Source organism: Pygoscelis adeliae, unplaced genomic scaffold, assembly GCF_000699105.1.
Source record: "Pygoscelis adeliae isolate BGI_AS28 unplaced genomic scaffold, ASM69910v1 Scaffold160, whole genome shotgun sequence".
NCBI classification, from domain to species: Eukaryota; Metazoa; Chordata; class Aves; order Sphenisciformes; family Spheniscidae; genus Pygoscelis; species Pygoscelis adeliae.
Window position 1 is genome coordinate 6,026,866 of NW_008824035.1, and position 22,495 is coordinate 6,049,360.

A 22,495-nucleotide genomic window follows, 5' to 3' on the forward strand; every position below is an offset into this window, starting at 1 on the left:
TTATTTAACTGAGAGTGACTTGGAAATTTTATCACCATGGAATGGTAATCACAGATATGATTATCAGCATAAAAAGACTACTGTTTAGCAATAGTTTTAACGCCACAAATTTTAAAATTCCACACTATTTTTCATACTTAGAAAAGATCATATTTTTCTCACATATTCTTTTCTACTGACTTCTGGAATAAATAGTATGGCACCAGTTTAAATGCAATAGGTATGACATTTAACTAGTATGTTATCAGGTGTAACTTGGTACAGAGATACTCCATTTCAAAGCTACATCCATCAGATGTGCATAGACCTGAGTTAGAGTTTGGCTGTGTTTTAGACATCCTTAAATAGACATGCTTGAGATCATCTCAAGAGCAGTCATAGAAATAAGAGTCCAGAAAGACAGAAGTTAAGAACAGGCCATCAGCATTGTTCTGATTAAATTGTTCAATCATTTGCCAGTTTAAGTTTGGTAGGGAGTGAAGAAAAGCAATTTTTTTAGATATTCAGCTTTATGAACTAAAAAATAATAGTGGGTTTTGCCTATATGAATATTCTGAGACTTCTAATATTAGAATAAAGTGGTCAGCCACCTAGTCACACCAAGACAAACCTGAATGCTCCTTAGCATTGTCCTAAAACACCATTCTGTGAGAAAAAAACTGTCTGTTCTTACCAGCTTTCAAGTTAAAAAAAGCACCTTTTGTAGTGTGAGCTAAGTTAATATTACAATTTTATGTATGATTTTGGTTCGGCTTTGCTTTCCTCAACTTACGGATGCATCTGAGCAGCATCTGAAATATTTTATCTTGGAATTTCCTTGGCTTTTCTATAAACTTAAGGAAAAATGCTTATAGCTTTGCCATATGGAGGCAAATGTGGCACATAAACCAGTTTCTTGGGACAAAAGCCTTAAGTAGGTAGATTATACCATGAGTGACAGATGCTTTAATTAACATATCTGGATTGAACATCAGATTTGCTTCAAGTTGCATATGCATATTTCTTAATGTCTTTAGCCTAACCACTTCTTTGTAAGAGCTGCATTGAAGTCTGTAGAAAAAGAGTACCTGTCCAAGTTTCAGAAGATTTGGAGTCCAAAACAAGCAGGTTTCTAAACTTTGTAAAAAAAACTGGCTTAACAATTTAGAAATTGCTCAAATTTTTATTTTTTTTAAAAAGTATGATAGGAAGTGTAAGAACTGACAAAAGAAGGAAATTATTTAACTGTTCCATGCTTCTGCATGTCAGTTCAGGTTTGGAGGTATTCCTTTCCATCCCATTTCACAGGCCAAATTGTACTTTAGTGAGAACTTACTTTGGATTCAGAAAAGTGAGGTGACGAAGATGCCAGATGTTGACTGTGGTAGAAATGTGATTACAGACTGGACTATCTTTCAGTTGTCATATGCAGTCACTTTTGGTCTGGATTTGGACTGGTCACTCACAACCAGAGTTTCTGGGAGCTGCCAGTTGAACTCAATAAATATCTCAGTGCTTGGTTTCCTTCCTTCATACAGTGTGCACAGCCAAGTTAGAAATTTTATGCAATATCACGCAACTATTTTGTGGAGGTGTTGTTCAAACTGCAATGCTTGCACTTTTTAAATTGATAGTGTTTTGTATCTTTTATGGTAGTATACAGATTCTAAAATCTGAATTTACGAAACAGAGATACTAATAGCAAGAGAAATAGGCCCTCCATGAAGATGGTAGTTATTTTTTATCAGACTTTTCACCCTCCATCACAAGTTTTCCATTCTGTTTTCTTCATCTTCTAGTTCCTCCTGGCACCACCTCTCTGTGCTGCTCTGTTCTGTCTCTTTTTACTCTGGGCCATTTCATTTGTACTGTTCTCCAAGTCTCTGCAATAGAGCAAGGAATAGAGCCTTCCACAAACATTATTTTCTCCTGTAGCTGCTGTCCCCTGAAGCACAATTTCCTCCATGTTTCTTCCTTCCCATCCTGTATGGGCCACTAGCCAAAATGGCAGCAGTACTGGATTGCATGCGTGTAACCCTCTATAACTTGTTCCAGCTGAAGCCCTGTATTAGCTGACATTTTGGACTTTTCCAGGCTGATACGCCAACTTCCTTCAGGGCTTCCCTTCAGTTCTGATGCCTTCCCCATCCCCAGCAACGTGCTCCCCTCTGTGCCCTTTCTCGGTTGCAGAACTGATGAGCTCTGCTCCTCCTAGTCCTGTGGTGGTAAACACCACTGCTGGGGGACGTGCCTGCAGCATGGGGTCCTCCTGCTCCCATCCTTCAGCTTACAGTGTGTCTGATGATGCTTCTTGCTCTGCACTACGGCCAAAAAAAAAGGTACAACTTAGAGATCAAACCAGAAAGCGGACCACTATGGCTCAATTGCAATAGTGTAATCAGGAGCAGAATCTGACCCATATTAAACACACCAGTGCACATGTCCTCGTGCAGAAAGTCGATGTTCACAATGTTCCCATGTGCAGCTCTATCAGTCACTACTCTGAAATCAAACAATTGTGGCATATCCTTCTTATCTAATTCACATATTTTGTTCCCTCTTTGTAGAAGAACTTGTGAAAAATGTTGGTGAACAGGAAAAAGAACAAAGCAGAAATTCCACAGATGCACAGTTACAGGAAGAGACAACAAGGATACAAAATGAGAGTAGTCAGGGAAGCGATGGTACAACCTGTCCTCCCAGATCCATCGTCCTACAAGTAGTCTCTTTCGACACTCCTCTGAGTGATGAATCCAACTCAGAAAAGTGCACTAACTCTGATCCGAACCAGAAAGATCTCACCGATGCCCAGCAAGAAACACAGAATACAGACCCACTGAATGGTAATGCTTCATCACAGAGCACCAGTCAATCTAATGAAGCTGTCCAGGGTGAAGCTGCAGCAGTGTCTGGTATCTCCCTGTCAAACATCAACAGTAATGTAAAATATCAGAATAAGGTGTTGTACAAACCACCAGCGTAAGACAGTTTCTTCAGGCATGTGTAGAAACAGTAGTGTTCTAAAACCATCAAAGAAAAGCTGTTTGGTATAAACAAATATCATCATCTTGATATTAGCTGTTTGGTATCTAGTAGAAATTTTTTTACATAAAATACCAAGACCTTTAGTTGAACTGGAAGAATGATTTTAAAGTAATTTAAAGATGTGTATTTGCAATTATATAGCAGTTTGTTATTGGAGAATGAGGTAAACTTTCAAAACAGAACGATCTAACATTTTCTCTTCAAATAGGTAATTATTCTCATGCTATTAAAATGCACCCCACTTAGTTTAGGCACCTAATATGATTATTATTTTGTAAAACACATCCTTTGTACTAAATGTAATGTAAATTTTAGAGTTAACTTTAAGTAGATGGAATTTACTAACTGTAGTAGGCATTGGACTGTGTCATTCTCTTAATCAGAAACATCAGTCTCCTGACTGTAGTTTGCAGGACAAGCGGAGCAGCCAGAAAATCCCTATAATGTCAGAATATTTTTTTAGAATGTAAGTATTTTATCACAAGCTGACTATGATTTAATATCTGATGATTGTAAGACAGTATCAAGGGCAAGATGCCCAAACAATAAGAATAGATGTTATCAAAGTAAGGGAAAGACACTGTGCATTTTCATTTTATTTTCTGAATTTGCTTATTGTTAGAATAAGCTTTGAGGTATTAGGGTAATGAGAATAATCAAGGCATATAATGACACTTCTTTTCCTCACTTCTAATTAAAATGCTAAACTCATTAATGCTTTTATGACAGTGAGCCTTGCAATATTGTGCCAGAAGTATGGCATTGTCTGAGCAGCAACATTGAAGTGCTTATAAGGCTTAGTCTAGACATAAGTATATGACTTGGCATATTTCTCAAAAATGCTTTTTATGGAGAGCTCCCACTTATTCTAGAGTCCCGCATTCCAGTACTCCATGCTTTTATTGTTGACAGTTTTTTTCCATCAGAAATAACAGATGGTTAATTTAGGGTCCTAAATCAAAATATTTACACTAAAATTAATTTCCCAGCATTTGAAGTTGTCTAATAATTGACGTTTTTTGTCTTTTGACATGTATTTTTTGCACCAATATTTGTATTAAAGCCCAACTTGAAATTTAAGTGCCTTAGAAAAGTTTCCCATCTGCTGGATGAGGAACACAGTAGGAAAAGCTGTATCTTTTATCTTTCATACTGTGCAGAAGGCAGTTGTGGTGTAGCTGTCCTTGGGCGCCTTTAAATGGCTGATCAACAAAAATGCTGTTTGAGAGGTCAGATACAACTCAGCATGAAGTTAGTGCACTCTGTTGCCTTATCAATCTTTACATTCCACCTTTCCTATGAGAACAGAGATTTCTTATTTTAGGAAAAGCTAATCTCATTCATTTTCTAAGGCAGGGAATTTTCTACAGAATGCCTTGTATTTTAACACTTCAAACTGCAAAATTTATGAAAAGGGTAAGAAGTAGTTGAGTTTGTAATAGTGTATTTCCAAAGGCAAACATGATCTGGAAGCTATTCTTCTCTTGAAGATGGTAAAGATTTAATAACATCAATTCCACCAGTCCAAGGATGTTCCTTCACTAGAGATGGCAATATTCAAAAAGAGTTCAGATAAATAATGAAATAGAAATAAGAGATTGATTTCATTATTTTGTGGAAATAAATAGTATTGGTAAGGTCCTGAACTAAAAGCCAGAGCTCATACGAGGACATTGCTCAGCTCTTGCATCACTGAAGAGGCAGTGGTACTTAAACCACAGACTAATAAAAAGCCATGGAAAAAGGGGAGATATAGTAGGAGACATAACTGCATCAAGTGATTAATCACACAGTAAGAGAAGCAGCAAATTATTTTTAAGGCAACTCCAGAGGCTGAGCGATGAGCCAATACTCCTTTACTGGGATCCCCCAACTTATATCTGAGCCATTGTAGGTTTTGCAGCACACATCTCAGTTGCTGCTGATTGCGACAGAAAGTTTTGGTATAAAAATGTAGGTTTCTCTACTGAAACTACATATCTATGTCTGAAAATCTTAACCTGCTCTATAAAGATCTTTGGAAATGAAATGGAGCTGAAAGAATTTTTCTCCAAACCCTCCTTTACTACAAGCTGTGCCTTTTCCTGCTGGCGAGAGTGTGTAAAAAGTAGAGGCTACTGCTCACACCATTGATCGAACACATGCCCAGCCATTGTAAAATTCTGAACAGGTCTTCAAATTAGTTTGAAAACTGTTCATCTGATACGGTTTGTGAACAAATATAGTCATCAATTCTTGGTGTTGTCATGGGAAATTATATTGTCACAGGAAATGATATTGTTAAAATGCTGTTGTCATGGGAAATTCAGAGAATTTATGCATTCCCAATTCTTTGGATCTTGCATTCTAGAATAGTGACTTTTCACCTATTTAGACCTGTGAATCCTTAAAATTTTTCCAGTGGAAATGTGCATCCCTTGTCAGCCAACTTAAGCCTACAGAAAGTGAGTTCGCATTTCTTTTAGTCCGATGAACTTTTCATGGATCCCCTCATAAGTAATTCATAGTCCCTCAAGTCAGAAAACCACAAGATGAAGCCGGTTTTCTGATTTACGCCATCACAAATTTTTAGTACAATGCTACTATGAATAGAATAAGTGTATTGGTTAGGTGTTATTTTTAAAGGCATCTGATATTTAAAGGTGTTTTTAGTTATCATTTTATGTGAAACTTCTGTTCACTGTGGTATGTTGAATTTACTCTCATCCATCTCCTTCAGTGATCATTTGTGTTCATTTTCCAGCATAGATAGATACCCAGGTAAATGGAGAGCTTGATGAATGTTTTGCCTGGTTTCTGTAGCATATTAATGTCAGAGTCCAATACTCTCTGACCAGTTTTTTTTAGATATTCCACGCGTGAAGGATATAATGTTTAATATCAAATTTACCTGTTTGAAGATAGTTGATGTTACATGGAATTTCAGATTTAGCAGAGCGATACAAAATATACTGAAAGCACACTACAAATGTAAGTTACACTTAGCAAAGTAGAGCAGTTGCAATACACAGCTCAATGACAATGCTGATGTGAGTCCCATTACCAGACTTGAGAATATGCTCACCGTCACGATGCTGGGTGTCCCCAGACACCAGTAAGGCATACATGGGTTGAAGCCAGCTCAAGCCCGTTGCTCTCTTCAAAATTCTTTTGCTAGTTGTTTAGTTTTTATACTCTATATTGGACTGAGCCACCTATTCACTCCCTTCATGCTGGCCCGGCTAACTCAGGGAGACAGTCATGCTCTTCCAGTGAACTCAGGGAGAAACATCTACACCATGGGTCGATTCCCTCATCTGTGATATAGTCAGTGGATCCATTCAACTGACGTTAAGTGCTTATCTAAACCGGAGGCCACCCTCCGCTCCCCTTTGTGTTGAGGTTGTCAGCTTTCTTTGCAACAGCTCTGGTCAGTCATCCCTTGCATTACCTCCTGAGCTTGATGGGCACATCCCCCTTGCCCATCTCCATTGAGCCTTCTTCCATTGTAGGGGTTTATTGGTCAGTCACGATATCATTTACATTCTGATTTTATGTCATTGAATAGTTTGATTTATACTTTAAATTTAATAACATTTCATTCTTGCATTTTCCCTATTTTCCCAATATTTAAATGTCATAGAAAAATATTTTGAATGTTTTATGGTCTTTTGAAATGATTTACAGAGGGACTATGTCATCATATTCTTAAAACTTTCTTTCCTAAGGACAGACCAGCCATGTTACTATATAGTGAGAAATCTATCTATATATTATTTAAATACTATAATCTTTTAAGTCAGCACTGACCCTTTCACAGAACTTTATGCTTCTGATAAACCACAGAGGAGACCTAATATTAATTTCTCAACTATGTCATAGTAGATATAAATAAATGACATATATGGTAGGCTTTTTCTGTGCCTGCTGATTAAAAAGGTATACTGCAGGTATTTACATCACTGTAATGCTCAGGGGCCAGGGCAGCAGACTTTCTACAAACACATGGTGAGACTCGGGTCCTGGCTCTTTGAGATGAAATGAAATAATATGGGGTTTCAGCAGCAGCTTTAAGTACCTCTGCAGAGATTGTGCCACAATGTTAAAGATAACTGAAAAGAAAGGCAATGAAGGCATTTAGTATTGGAGTAGTCTGCAATACTCAATACCAAAGGGAAAACTCAGGCTAAAGTGTTTCACATTTCTCTTTCACAGTGATGAAATGATTTAATATCATTCTAAATGGAGGGAATTGCATTAAACTCTCATTGTTGTTGTCTAAATGTAGATACTTAATATTAGTGTTTTTTGCAAGAGTTTTCATTGCTGCAGTACGTAGAAGCCTCGTAACTACAAATAGCACAGCAGTCTCTGTTTTCTCTTCTCACTCCCCCCTCCTTTTTCTCTATATAAGCGATGTTTGAGTGTGTTGTGTATGATGCAGTAGCACTCGGCACAGAAGGGAGATATAGCACGGGTAGCATCCCCACTTTTCACTTTTGCACCTCTGTTGACGGCCGGTGGATCCAGACAGGACTCTTAACCAAGGTCAGATATTTTCAATGGAATGTCACTTCAAGCAAGCAGAAGGTAGCATACACATGACCTTGCATTTTTTCCTTGCTTCCCAAATTAGAGTTTTCTAAGAGTATTAATAAATTAGAGTATTCTAAGAAGCACTATACATCTATCAGGACATTATTAGCACTCTCCATGCTAGATTTTTCTACCTCTGTACTTTCTGTACTGAGGGGGGGGTTGAAGACTAAAGCGACGTCCAGAGTGCTTGCTGACTCCCAGGGCAGAGAAGTAAGCGCCTGCAGGCGCTGGGGCTGGGAGAAAGAGAGAGAAAGTAAGAAGAAATGCAACATAGGTATTCAGATTGAAATGTCATATGTTAGCTGTCATTGTTCTGTCTTTATAAAAAGCAGAAAACTCAATTTGGTTTTCTGTGGGTAAGCGACTGAATTATAACAAAGATGGGGAACACAGGGGAGGATGATCTATCTGCATTGTTGGGAACTGTCACTGAATGTTTGGATGTACCGTGATGAAGGGGCTTCCCCATTAAACAAAGAAAAAAGGTACTGTTTTCCTCTCCTTGTATCACATCTCTTTCTAGGTATAGTTCTTGTAGACTATCGCGTTTTATTAACAAACAGGAGTAGCTCTGCCCTGTGTCCTGGTCAGTGCGAAGGGAGAACCAGAGGGTTGCTATTACAAGAACTCCAGTTGTGACTCAATGTCGTTTTTCTCCACAATACCTTTGTCCTTTCCATCATCTCACTTTCATTTAATTGAATGTTACAAGGTTAAGTGGAACTATTATAAGGTGATTTTTTTTTTAAGTGGTGATTTTCCTTTTCTCCTGAGTGATTTATTAATTAGAACATTAATTTTAAAAACTGCTTATGTTTAATTAAACAACTCCATGTTTCAATGATTTATAAATGCTAATTGGCACACTTTTAACTTTTCACTCATGATGATAGCCACATTAATCCTTAATATCAAAATGTAAAGGAGATAATAAATCTGTGATAAAACAGATTATCAGTAACTTCAGTCTATATGACAGTAGAGGACTACCCAGCCACATCGAATTATACAAAGCATTCAACGTCATCAGCAGTCAGTAACTGAAAGCCTCCGGAGGATAGCCGGGTTAAATAGCAGTGGACAGATCCACATCAACAACATGCCAGTTTGATTTATGGTAATGCAAGTGGCATCAAAGAATCATCCGTGCCATGCAAATGCTGGTGACCGTTCAGTGCCGCGGTGGTCCTGTGGTGCTCAGTCAAGCATGGAATCCTTTGCATCCATGCAAAGCGGGCGCAGATCGCTGTGGTGCCTGGTTCGTTAGCGTTCCTTGTGCACACTGTGTGGGTAAACAGAGTAACAGTAAATCAGAATCCTGGTACTAAGGGAAGGTGTCCGTGTTCGTGCACGGGATGAGGATGGAGGGAAAGTATATTAAAAGAGCAAACAATGTGTTTATAAAAAGGATACGGATTATAAGGTAACAGCCATTAGCAACCATTCATAGGGCAGAGTTTATCACAAAAAAACTGATGCACTGACAGGAGGAAAGTTATGTATGGTTTAGAAATTAATGTTTAGTTTTTATGAAAATTAAGCATACAGAGTTTTTGTTTTAAAGCCTCCACAAACCACTCCTATCCCACTCCTAAAACTACTAACCACGCTATGCCAAGTATAAAATTTAAATATTTAGATCAATAGGTTTTACTTTCATCCCCCTCCCCACCCCCTTTTTTGTTTTTATGGATAATAATAAAAGTTTTGCTAAATCCCTCCAAAAACAACCGCAGGCTGAAAGGTCTAGAGAAATTCTTGTTCTAATTCATGTTAGTCCAATTTCAAGACTTGGAGAATTGGTTGTCTATATTCCACCCACACTAAATTTATGTAAAATAAGGGGGTGGGGAAGAGTGCTGCTTGAGGGAATATGGCCCATCTGCTGGCGGCCACATTACAGCGTGGGCAGCGCCCACTCTGCCACCGTTCACAGCAATGAAACAGGGGCAAAATCAGTAGCAATTCTCACTTGTTTACAGTGATGCCATGGTGGATTCATAGCTGTTAATTTTCTTCTTTCCTTATTCTCATTCTCATTCACTCCCTTTCCTCTCTTCCCTTTCTCTTTTCTAAACTGAGAGCCTTTTCTTCAACTTCAACCCGCCATCTTTCAATTTTCCTTTCAGGTCACACATCATCCGCTTTCCCTTTCAGCTGCTGGTACCTTTGTTTTCTGTCTTTCAAAAATCTTCCCCTAACTGTATTTTTATTTTTATAACTTTTATGCTTCTCCCAGCTCATCTTCTCTGCTTTGAGACTTCTGTGCTTTTCCTTTTTCACATTTTCAGTTCAGCATTATTAATCACTGGTGGGATCATTCAATCAACTGGTTAAAACTGAGAAGTTACTACAGAGTTAGTAAATAACACTGTAAGTTTGCTACATTCTCCCCATGCCTACTATCTCAGTTTTTAATTTCCTCAGCTGTACTCATTCAAAATTACTGAAGGAATAGTCTAAGCAACAGCTTAATATTGTGATTGGAGGTTTGAAATCCATGTTGTATCACTTAGTTTGAAAGCTGCTTGTGTCACTTGGTGTCATTTCTCCTATCTGATTGAATTAATTGAATTCTTAGAACTTGACACTGGCATCTTTCATTATCTGAGAGAAGCTTACTCCCAATTTGAAAGCCTACATTAAAGAGGATTTAAACAGCACTTTGCTGCAGAGGGTGAATTTTGACTTTCAGCAAGTTGGAAGATAAAATAAACCAAACCCAAACCCACTTTATTAACACTCACGTAAATGTCTTCATATTTTTGTTTCATGATGTGATCTATTGCTTTCATTCTATCTTTTGCCTTATGGATAAACCATAATGTTTAGTTAATTCAATCCTGTGCTTACTCTGGTGAGAAAGCAGTTAAAGAAAGCAGTGCCTGAAACCTCATTTTAACCTTAAAAAAGTCAGGGGGGAAAGGTTCCTGTCTGTCTAGGGCTGTGCAGATTCTCTTAACTTGGTTAACTTCCACACTCAGGTTCCCAATCACGTTTGTTTATCTTCCAGGTGAGCCTAAACACTGTAAGAAGTCAGAAGATATTGTAAAAGCCACTGAGCAGAAAGAAGCACTGATAGAGAACTAGATTTGCTATTTATTAAGAGCTTCTGACATTTCAGGCACGACAGGTAATTTTGTCATTTCTTTCTTATAATGGGGAGGGTTTTATACCATAAAGACTCACTTACTGCTGTTATTATCCTCTTTGTTCTATTCCAGTTGTGGTTTTATTACAACATTTTTAAATGGGGATACAGTACACCCCACTTTCTATGTCCCCTTAAAAGCCATTCAATATAAAGAAGGGAAAAAAAATACTTTTACATCTCTGAATCATTAATGTCAGACTAAATGGTCATGCAATAAACCATCCTCAATTCAAGTATATTAAATACTGGAAGTAATGGTACTAAAAATCTATTGCTTATGAATTTTCGTTTGACTTCTGTTGCAGGAGAAAAGAAGAACTCTAGCTGTTCCTACCCCGTGCTCTCAGAGGCTGTTATCTGTCAACTTGTTCTTGGATCATCCTGTTTCCGTGGAGAGTCATTGGACAAAATGATTGTTGTGGTTTGCCACAACAATGATCAAAAGTGTGAAATGCAAAACCCTGAGCTGGTAACTCAAGGCACTTAACAACTCGCAAGATTTCAGTTGTATTTGTTGTTGCTATTTCCTCTTCTATTCTGCTTTCTTAAAATAGCCAAAATACTTTTTTCAGCCAAAGTTGGACCTCGCTTTATTGCGTCACTGACACCAGGCATTTCCAGTTAACCATGAGACATGTGAAAACACAACATTTATCATCTGCACTGGATTGCTGCTACGTGTCACTGCTACTGGCGTCCAATGGAAAGGGAAAGTCAAAATGAAACATTGTTATAGATACTTGTTCATGCAACCGTCTGCATGCAACATTAAAGTCCTACTTGTTAGTTTCCTTAAAATATCTGGAAATAAAAATATGTAGACTGTACAGGGAAGTTCTAGAGTTATCCTGAGCAGCCTGCGTGAATGATGATTCTTCCCCACTGTGGTGGCTACTATATGGAGAGAACTGGTGTTTAACAAATCAGTATTTGAAATATCTCTTTAAAATTAATTAAATAGCATTCAGTATTAAAGATTAAAACATTCTCAGTCCTATAGTATTTTGGAAGACATCAGCAATGGTGTCAGCCCTACCATGAAGCTGGTGCTTATTGTTTTGTAGGGCGGAAGCGACAGCTGCAGGAATACATGAAAATTGCTTCACTTCAGCAAAATAGTGTGTTCAGTTCAGACAGAACTGGAAGGTGACACTGAGGCCTTATATCACAGTTTGTCTCAAATGCAAGGGTGACAACATGGATCCAGCAAATCCTTGCTAGCATTTCTTTCATTAAAAGAAAACACCAGACCATCTTTCTCTGAGAGGCAGTGAAAACGGAGCACGCAGGCAGTTACCTCTGCAAGAAGCCTCAGAATGAGCCCTCCAGCCCAAACTGTGCCCAGAAAGAGACTCCATTTTCATCTCCGCTTCCCTCCAGCTGCACGTGACCCCTCCTGGCTTGCCCAGGCATCCCATGCAGCTGCAGCCAACCTCATTTCCCTCTGCTGGAACCTGCCAGGAAAATTCCATGCTCCCCTTCGCATCGTAGGTGCTTGGGTGGCTCCAGTCACTGCACTCCCAGTTCTCCTTTTCGGACCCTGTGGTTATTACCTCACTGACCAAAAAGTCTTTACAATCACCCATGGTCTGCTCTGAAGAGGACTCGTGTGGGCGGTGGCACTCCCCTCTATGCAGAGGCTGACGGACAACTGAAACCTATGTGCTATTCAACTGCTGCTTCAGGGATCTAACCAGAGCTCAACAGGTATCAGGGTCAACCTCAACAAGGGATCGCTTTGTCCTGATTGAAGAAGGAATTGTAAAACAATCACCCTAGACTAAGGGACCTTACACGATCATACCTGTTGACTGTCTCTTTTCTGACAGCGGAGCAATTGAAATTGAGCTGGGAACGGTGAGAGCTCCGAGCCCTGGGATAAGGGCATGCCAAAAGGTGGAATTCCTGTCATTGAATATGTAAGCCATATACATGCTATGCATAAGTAGTGTGCATAGTTTTAACTTAAGAAATGTTTGTGCATATAGGATGTAAAAAGTGCATTTAAATTGTTTTGTGTGTCTGGTCCAGGCTTGTATTTAGCATGGACAAATTTCTGTACAGTGCAGTTAACAAATGAAATTGTATCATATATGTTATAATGCAATCGATATTTTTTGCTAAGAGTTAAGAATTTATATATTCTTTGCTAGTGTTTGAGCAAATCATTAGTAGCCTGGACCACTCCGTGCACCTCTGCATCCTTTTTGGGAATGTTGGACTCTTTTTTTTCTTTATAATAAAATGTAAACCATCTTATGGTTTCTTATTGTCATTATGACAAGAAAAGAAACATAATGGTCATATCAGACATTTTTTTAATTGTAAATTGCCATATGCTGTGGCAGCGGAAAATCTTGTGGTTTAAGATCTGAGAACTTGGGATGTTATTTCAGATATGTTGAGCATCTGCAGTTCCCACCAAATTTGAAAAGAACGAGAGATGACTGATATCTTTAAGAACTAGGCCAGTTAGGTATTTGTTTGTTACAAAGTGTTCTTCAACATTGTAATTTATAGTTCACTGAGACTGAAAGTCTGGAGCAATCAGAATTCAATGTTTTTGTTTTAGTTTCAATTTCAGACTTTTACCATAGTTGAACTTGACTTTTTTTTTCTCTGTGTCTCTGTCCCATCGTGACTTATATACTCTGCAAGAATTTTCTCCTGGAAATACAGGCAGAAATTATGACAGGTTCTGCAGAGTACTTGGAGCGTCCTGTGGGGCTCTCAGTGTCCTTTTATTATTATACCCGGCATCAAGATCTGGCACTGCAGAAACTAGAAGGAGTTCCTGATCTCGCAGGAGGCACTCAGAGCCCACAGAACTCATTCATTAATATAGAGGTGTGATTTGTGTATAAATAATCCTATTTGCTCATTTGTATTCAGTTTTAATCACTGTGGTAGATGTTACTGAAATACAAGAAGAAGAGTCCTTAGTTTTTCTTTAATGCCAGCTGATTCTCTTTCTTTCTTCCTTTATTCTTAGCAAGATTTTACCTGGACATGACCCAAAGCTTAGTGTGTTGTTTGGATGAGGAGAAATTTTCTTTGGTGGAGAAGACCGATATAGCCAACACGTGTTAGTTAGGGCTTTGACCTTGGGTGAAATTTGCGTTCGGATGGCAGAAAGGCTTCTTGAGAGGGCCTCTTCCTGAACAATAGTTTCTCTCTGAAACCTGTAAGGCTGCGCTACCAAAACACTGCATGGGGCCATAAGAAATGGTGTTTGTATATGCATCTCTCCCACAGCATTATGGGCATGTACCCCTGCATTAAGCACACCAAGGAGCTGTAGCTATAGATTAGCCCTCAAGAGTTTTATTTTGTATTTTTATCTTGAGATATCTGACAGATATATTATGTAATATTGTTATGGGTTATGATCTAGCCAGTATTTTTTTATTTAATTTTCAACAAGGCAATCTACTACCGTGTGTTTTTATTCTGCTGTATTTGTCCGTATTTCCTATGATGATATTCCCAAATAAATTTGATTTGAGGGCAAGGATTGTGAAGCTCCTGAGTTAGTTCCAAATTTGCGTTCCTGAAGTGTGTTTGCTCATTTACGTATGGTTGTCTTTGGAAAGTGGCGGAGCATAAATGGTTGTTTCCAAACTTTTCACCTGCTTGTGACTCCACGCTTTTTCCATAACTGTGCTGGTTTGCCATACAAGCTCACTTGCATCCTCATAGCACTTGTGAAAACAATTTCTTTAAGCATGTCTTGCTTTCTTAGCCTTTACTGCTAAAATAGCCCTCACGTGAGGAAAACCATAACCAATAGAACATTTTTTCACCCCAAAAAATTCTTACCATGGGTTGGTATGGATGGAGTCACTGGCACTGTTCATGTTAACAACAATTCTCCAGGAAGGGTACGACTTTCAGAGGCACTTCCATGGCACGGTGTAAATTTAGTCAGCTGAGTTCAGTGGAGCAGGGAGTAAACAGGCCCCCTTCCTACTCAAATTGGAAATCAATGGAAAGAATCCCACTGACCTAGATGTGTATCAAATTTTAACAAGGTACATGATGGAAATAAATCAAGACAACTACTTTATATCACATTCTTTGCAGTTCCTTTTTCCCAGATGCTATCCCAGCTACATGTGCAAAAGACCTTCTATTGTATAAATGCCAGAAGTCAAACAAGCCACTATTGTGACCAAAATAACTTCAAATTAACAAATAAATCAAGATCCCCAGTGGTTAGTGTCTAAAATGTATATTTTTAACAGACTATAGAGTTATTACATGAGAAAGAGAAAAATGTAAGTACAACTAATATTCTTCAACAGCAACTTAAAGAAATTTAAATTTACAGTAGTTTAGCAGGCAAAGATTTGTCTGAGAAGGGAGTGCATCCACTTTTAAATCATTTTTTGAAAAATCACATCCTTGAAAACTGGTATGGAAAAATGAGTGGAAATGGCGTTTAATACTATGAGGAACATAAAGTGTCCTCTGTCAAACACAGTATGCAAACATTTAGGCCACTTCCCTGGGATAATTTTACTTTCCTGGTCATTTAATTATTTAATGGGTCTCCAGTGACCCCTTTTCCATGTCCCAGGACAAACGTTCAGAAGTTTTATCAAACTGTGAATGTCCAAATAGTCCCCTGGGAACAAAGAAGCAAGTCATAACCACAAAGTTATAAATGTGAAAAATCTCTTATAAAACCTGGGATTTTAACTGTTTTGGGCTGAACTTTGCTGCAAAATACTTCCCTTGTGCTTAGGCAAGTCCTTTGCTTATAGCCCTTTTGTGGAGAACTGTTGGAGAACTTTCCATTAGCTGAGCTTGGATAGATAATATCTTAACCAAATATGCTTTTCTGACAAATTACATAATATATGAACTTTAAAGCTGATGAGTTTTATGCATTTGTAATATCCTGTATAGATCATTATCGCAAACCTGAAGTAATATAAGATTATACATAAATAAGGTGGTCAAAATCAAAACCAAGGCCCAGGTACAATCTGGGCCTTGAGCTGGAACATGGTTAAGCAGAATAGATGTTTTTTCACCTTTGTTTGGACTGTAGTTATAAAGCTATCTCATCGTCACATAGGGCCTAATGCTGCTAATGTACAAGTAACACTCCTGAACCTGCAAGAAGGACTTTCATTAGAGGAAGACTTTGGGACTTGTATCATAATACCACGAACTAACATCAAATAGCATGAAAGTATTTGCTATTTATTTGTATAAAGCCTGATATGATTATCTTCATCCAAATTCAATGAGCCAAAGGGTCACATTCACCGATGATGCAATTCCATGAAAGCCAAAAGAGCCAGTGTCATTATACCACGAATTAATTAGATAATTGGATAGTAATTGGTTGTCTCTTGCTTTCTTTGTATTCAGCTGGTTTACTGATTGTTTTCTGCAGTGGAGGGTACTCTGAGCGTCTAATGACTCTGTACAAAGCACCACTCAACTTTAAGCCATCTTAAATTCTTATTGAAATTGTGCTTCCTTTTCATTGAGACGTCTCTCCTTTGAGAGAGAACTGTGTTTTGCTTTCCAGTCAGAAATGAACATTCGTCTTTATTGTTTGGGGTACTCCAGTAGTTCACAACTGGAATGAATGGCAGCATATTTGTGTCAAGCATTGTAATATGATCCACGATGCATCTTTATTTTAGCATTCCTGTCCGAGAAAGACCCCTATTCTGTTAGTCACAAGGTGGTTTGGGGTAGGGCAGAACTGTGACTGCAGCCAGAGTAGTTCTGAGGGATGTGTGTGTTCTCAAGTAGATAGTTGGTACAGGAGCAGGGCTACAGAGTTGATATTTCCAGTAAATTAGAGAATAAAAATGGCATGAGCAATTTAAGTATTATTTATAATTGACCTTCATGTCTGTTTTTAATATTCAATCTGCTGAGTGTTTAAAAAAGCAATTAAAAGTCCCATATAATGTTAAAACCCTTGATAAATGTAATAAACAAATGACATATTCAAAAGAGAGAATCTATGTCCCATTAGGAGAGAAAAAGAAAGATGAGAGCAACATATGGCAGTATAATTAGCATGATTAGGGAAGCACATCAACAGAATTTATGCTGCAGGGAAAATGTAATAAGAAACCAACACACTTTCCTCACTGCCTTGAAAACTGCAAATATCGCTCTCTGAAAAGGAGAAGATGCAGAAAGGGTCTCTGGCATTTAAAGCTGTAACTTGTGTTCTTCTGTCATTATTAAAGATGCACACAGCCATCTGCAAACCATTTATTTTTTGCAGCGTTCACATTGTCCCATTGCTTTGATTAATAAGGACCAATATTACACCTCAGCTGCTTTTCAGAAAGATGCTATTTTGGAAACCTAATTAATACTCGTTCCACAGTTAGCTTGAGGTGTTCGTTAGTGCCAGATACTGAGTTCTTATTTGTTTCTCATTATGTGGAGAGTATTGCTTCTCAATGCCAACGTTTTTGTTTTGCATTTTGGAATAACCTTTCGACACCCCCGCTTCCCACAGCCCTCCCTTCAGAAGAGCTAATAACACCTGTCATCATTATTTTAACATGCCGATTATGTCTGTTGAAGACAACGTGGGCTATTTATATAGATAGACTATCCTGATGCACAGCAAATATTCCTGCCATTTTCTGAACAGTTGGGCCAAAGAGAAAAGCAGAATTTAGAAACTTGGCAATGCAATTCAAATCTCAGCTTACCACTAAGGGTCAGTATATACTAAGCAAATGAATCATTACAAAATTGAAACAGAGTATGTTTGGCCAAGCAGTAGTACAAAATATTCCTTCTGCCCTAAAAAGCCCAGATTATTTAATAAACTAAACAAAACAAAACATCAGAAAACCCTATAGCAGAAATGCCCGTTCTATAGATATTGGACTTGTATAAACTCCATCAGCCAACTTTGCTGTAACTGGAGATTAGTAGCATGTTACCAAGTGGCCTGAGGTTTAGTAGAGGGTGCACAAATATCTTTGTTGAGATTTGCCCAAAGTGCTGCTGTCCTCACTGGAAGATAAAGGAGAGAATACAGCAAAGCATAGGAGACATTTAGCATCCACTTCATTGCCAAGTATAATGCTCTGCGTGAAAAGGTCAAATGTAATTGCATGTCAGGAATCAACAGAACTACTGAAACTCTTACTGCAACTCACCATTGCACTGAGCCACTAAAGAAAAAAAAAAAGAAAAAAAGAAAAAGAGAATAGCTGTGGGCCTGAGCACCAACGTGGATGCCATAGAAGAGGAAGAAAGGGGAGCTTTAGGGACAGCATGTTTTAAATATGCCCTTACATTGTACCCCCAGGGCTAGGGGATAGATGACGCCTTATGTACTGCAGGAATAAGGTCCCTCATAAAAAACCCTGTGTCTCAGTCTGTAAGAGAAAGAAAATGAGGGGGCACCCTGCACTGAGCTAGGGACATTTCATTGTATGGTGCCAGCTGCTAGGCTCATACAAAAGCAGCCCCACAGCCTGCAGGAGCCCCACTTAGGTGCCTCCCCAACCACCCTAAGCACTGCAGCCTACCCAGCCCAGCTCTGGAGAGAGCTTGGACAGCCACCCAACAGTTTGCCTTGTGGAATACAATAAATATATTTTCTAAAGAGCAAAAGCTGCCACTCACCTGGCCCTTGGCACTGTAGTCTGTTAGAGGAAATGCAGGTGGACTGGAAGTCCCTTCCTTACTTACTGGCCTGGACCCTAGACACCATGGGAGTCCCTGGCCCAAACATGGGCAGCAGGACCTCTGCCTGCAGCCCTGCCTCAGCGTCAACGCAATGGTGTTGGATGCAATAGTTTTGCTTCAGTAACACCAGTGGTGCAAGAACTAATGGTGATTTTTCAGTTTACATTACTGGGGACAAATAATGACATTATGAGAAGACAGTGGGGTAGTCTTTGAACACTTCAACAGCATTTATGGCAATCTTAAAAAAATGCAAGAAATTCAGTAATTAAATTGATAGCAGGACAAGAGAAGCTTTCCTGTATACTACACATCATATTTCCCCAAAAGAAAGTATGCTGTTGGCCAAAACCTGTGGCCATTCTCAAGTGAAAATCCTCTGACTTCAGTGGAAATTATGCTTTAGAAAGGACTTTTAGATCTTGGCTCTTTGTATCTAAGTATTAGCTGGTTTTGCACCTGGAGAATAAACAGCATATACCATCCTGTAAGTCAAGCTGTGGAATTTTTCCAAATAACTTATTAGCACAATGTCTCAATAAATCTCTCTGAAGGGAAGAACCTGTCATGGAATTACAAGTATAGCGTGTGAAAAAGAAACAAGGCTGTAAAATGCAATAACAAAAAGCCTTTAAACCACTGTACATTAATGAGTTAAGGGATACTGGGAAAAGGCTGAGATCAGTCCAAGGAGACAGCTTCCTTTCAATTCTGCCAATAACATTTCCTGCCATACCTTGAAAGCAAGAACAACAGCAACCGTACCACAGCATGGAAAGGCAATAGATTTAAGAACGTGGAGGAGGGAAGGGGAAAAAAACACAAATCAGAGCCGCTCATTAGGAAAGAACTATGTTCATTCCTTGCCTGGGTGGGTTTTCTCTGCTTTCTTTTTCCATCAGCCTGTTTGTGGAAGATGAACTAATACAATCCATCGCTAAAAATCCTGGTCCCACCAAACCTGTAAGTACTCCCCAGCAGGAGCAGGTATTGTGAGAGGAGACAGCTCAAACAGGGAACATGTCATCACAATTTTCCTTTAAGGTATTTTCATATTGGCATTTTCTTTGAGACAGTTGGTGTTCACTAACTTTTTATCTACTTTCTCAATCTCCTATTGATTCATTTACACTAGAACAAAAGACAAAATTAATAATTTTTTTGTTTGTTTTAATCCATGCTTTGGTGATGTAAACACATTGGGCAACAATGATTGACCACTGACTCCCACAGAGACCTACATCGTTCAAGTGTACCTATATGGAGCTCACCATGCTATGAGACAACCAGAGCTTTCAATTATATGCCAAAGCATATGAGAGGCTCTCTATTTAGGGCTGCTTTTAAATGTCAGAGGCTGTGCCAAAACCCAGAAAAGACCCAGTTTAGTAAGCAGACTGCTTTTCCTGACCTTCCTTCCCAATTTCCCCACACCCAGACATTTCTATCATGGGGTTCACTGACAATCCACTGCAGTGTTTCAGCTCTGCTTTATGACAAGCACTTTTTTTTCTGGGCTGTGTTGTTATACTGATTCTTTCCTTATAGCTCCACTTGCCATATGCCTCACAAGTGGAAGATCAGACAAACAGGGCTTGCTTATCTTTTTAAGCTAAAAATGTCTGATGTATAAAAAAAATGCGTGTCCTGACTTTCTCCTTTAGATGAGGTCCCACTAGCAAAAGTCATCAGGGTGGATCTATAGTAAAATCTCTGCAACAAGTCCTGTCCCTTTGCCAGAAAGGAGTGGTCTATTCCTGTATTCAGACACGCTGCTTGCATAACCTCGGGTTGAGAAAGAAACAGGCTTTTAAAATGATAAAATACAGCTGGAATATTTAGACATGGGGAGATGATAAGATCTGGATTTAGAGATGCATCTAAATACTGGTGTGGCTATCTGAGGCTCTTATCAGACCTTAATGTTTCATCCAGATCATGGCTGTAAAACAGAATTGTTGTCCTCTCATTGCTGCAGTAACAATCCTGGAAATACTCAGATCCAGTTCAAACTAAATCTATTTTTCATTTTTTCCTGTTATTTATAAAGTGTAGTCATCCTCAAGTCCAACAGTCATCCTGAAACAGGGTGTTCAGTGATGAATTCTCCAAGCTCTTATCAGGTGTTTTGTGTTTCCTTTGAAATGTTGAGATTCCAAAGTGTTCGATACCTTGTCTTGGTATTAAGTAGTATAATTCATGCACATTTTTTCATTTGCCTATATGTCCTGGACAGTCCTCATCTGAAGCCTATGGGCACTAATAATCAGCAAAAATCCATTAATATCAAAAGCACTTTATTAGCTAGTAACACAGATAGATGGTGGGAGGCTATACACCGATGACTCTTCTACAACTGGGAGTACTGTGGCAACGAGTGACTACGTGAAAAGCCTGGTGCTGTGCGAAAGCGAAGCTGTGGCAAAGCTGGGACCAGTGCCCAGCTCTTCTTGCTACCGTTCCAGTCTCAACTTTGGTCCATTCAAATGTTTTCTGAAGGGTCACTTCTTTTTGTTGTTTGTGGCATAAAAAACCCTCAGTCCCCTAAGTCCTGTAGCTGCTTCTGTACAACTGAAGAGTCCTTCTTTTAGTCCGTCTTGCACACCCCTGCTGAGCTGGAGTCATGGATCCTGTTTGCAGTGTTTCTGCAGAAAATGGCAACAAAGAGGACAGATACAGAGATACAGATGGAAGGCAAAAAGATGGCTCCCAAATATAAAGAAACACTTGTTGGCAGATCCTGTTCTCGGCAGGTCTTCATGGAAGAGCTCGGATTGAGAGTGAAACCACCATGCAAGGCATAGACAAAAGGCTCTGTGTTTTCATATACTTCATCTCTCTTTTTTTTCTTTTTTCTTTTTGCTAGCTCAGCCCTTTAAAAGAGACTCAAAGCAGTGGAAAGCTAAACCAAGGGTAAAACTTTGTATCAAAGGCAAACAGTTGATACAAAATGACAGTGAATTGGTTTAAAAATTGGCCATTGATAAAAAAGGAAATGATCTGTCAAGTGTGACTTTGAAGAAACGTGATTTTCCTTCTCCATTTTATTTCATTTTATGCCATAGAGTTTGCATGGTCTAACAAATGAAAATGTTGGTATGAACCATGCCAAACTTGAACCAAAAACCCTAGGGCTCAGACACATGCTAAATCACCACAGCTTGAGATATTGCCATTTACTGGCTGAAACTGTGACAAATGCAGAATAATCTGGCCCTTTTTCTCAGAGGAGGCTGTACCCTGTACTTGTTGCAGGTGACGAAGGTGAATATTGGTTATTTCCTGTGGCTCAGCTGGTGTGTGGGACCTTGCTCACAGGTCTCGCACACTCCTGTGTTTCCTCTGATTCCCAAATCGAAACTTTTTCTAACACCTCCAGACATCAATGACCTTGTGCAAAAAGAAATCGTTTTGGCTGGTGCGACTAGGCAGCCTCAGACCAAAAGCAAGACAAGTACTTTAAGCGTTGCATAACCAGGGAACACAGGGAAGAATGTCTTTGCATCCTTCTTCACTAGACTAAGAGTCATCTCTGCTTATTTTGTTTCTATCTACATTACTGCAAGTAACTCTAACAATAATGGTAAAAGCTGCCCTTAACTGGTAGGATCATTTCCTATGAACTGCACGTTGGACAAACCCACTGTACAATATAGAATCTTGTCTAAATGAACATATTTATTTTGTAGCTTTTAAATCAGTTTTATTTACAACAGGTCTTAGAGTACAGCTCACACGCAGTAGTTAAGCTCTGGCAGTACCGATGTCAGGTCGCTAACACATTTGCAAATTACATTTCTAAGTCATAGAAAATGAAAGAAAAAAAGATTTTAAAATAACTGTTTTATCTTCGGGTATAAGGATCACAGAACAAATTTGCAGGTGGCTGTAAAACCCAGCCGAGGGCACTCCCCAGGGAGCCCCAGCACTGCCGGCACGCCGAGCGCTGCGATGCAGGGACACAAGCAGTGGCGAATGGTCTGACGCACGCACGGCTGCGCAGCTCAGTTACTCTCTGTGATGGGGCTGGAGGCAGCTCCACGCTCT

General features: G+C 39.0%; 1 protein-coding gene across 1 annotated transcript in view; it reads left to right on the top strand.

Annotated features, from left to right (window-relative positions):
• The window catches only part of PDE1A (phosphodiesterase 1A, calmodulin-dependent), a 165,208-nt gene extending 150,941 nt beyond the window's left edge, over positions 1–14,267 (top strand). Inside the window, exons 15-17 of the mRNA XM_009332250.1 lie at positions 2,547–2,822; positions 10,616–10,735; positions 11,062–14,267. Of these exons, the coding sequence (XP_009330525.1) occupies positions 2,547–2,822; positions 10,616–10,692 (353 nt within the window). The 3' untranslated portion in view covers positions 10,693–10,735; positions 11,062–14,267. The remainder of the gene's footprint in view (positions 1–2,546; positions 2,823–10,615; positions 10,736–11,061) is intronic.
• Positions 14,268–22,495: the final 8,228 nt, after the last annotated feature.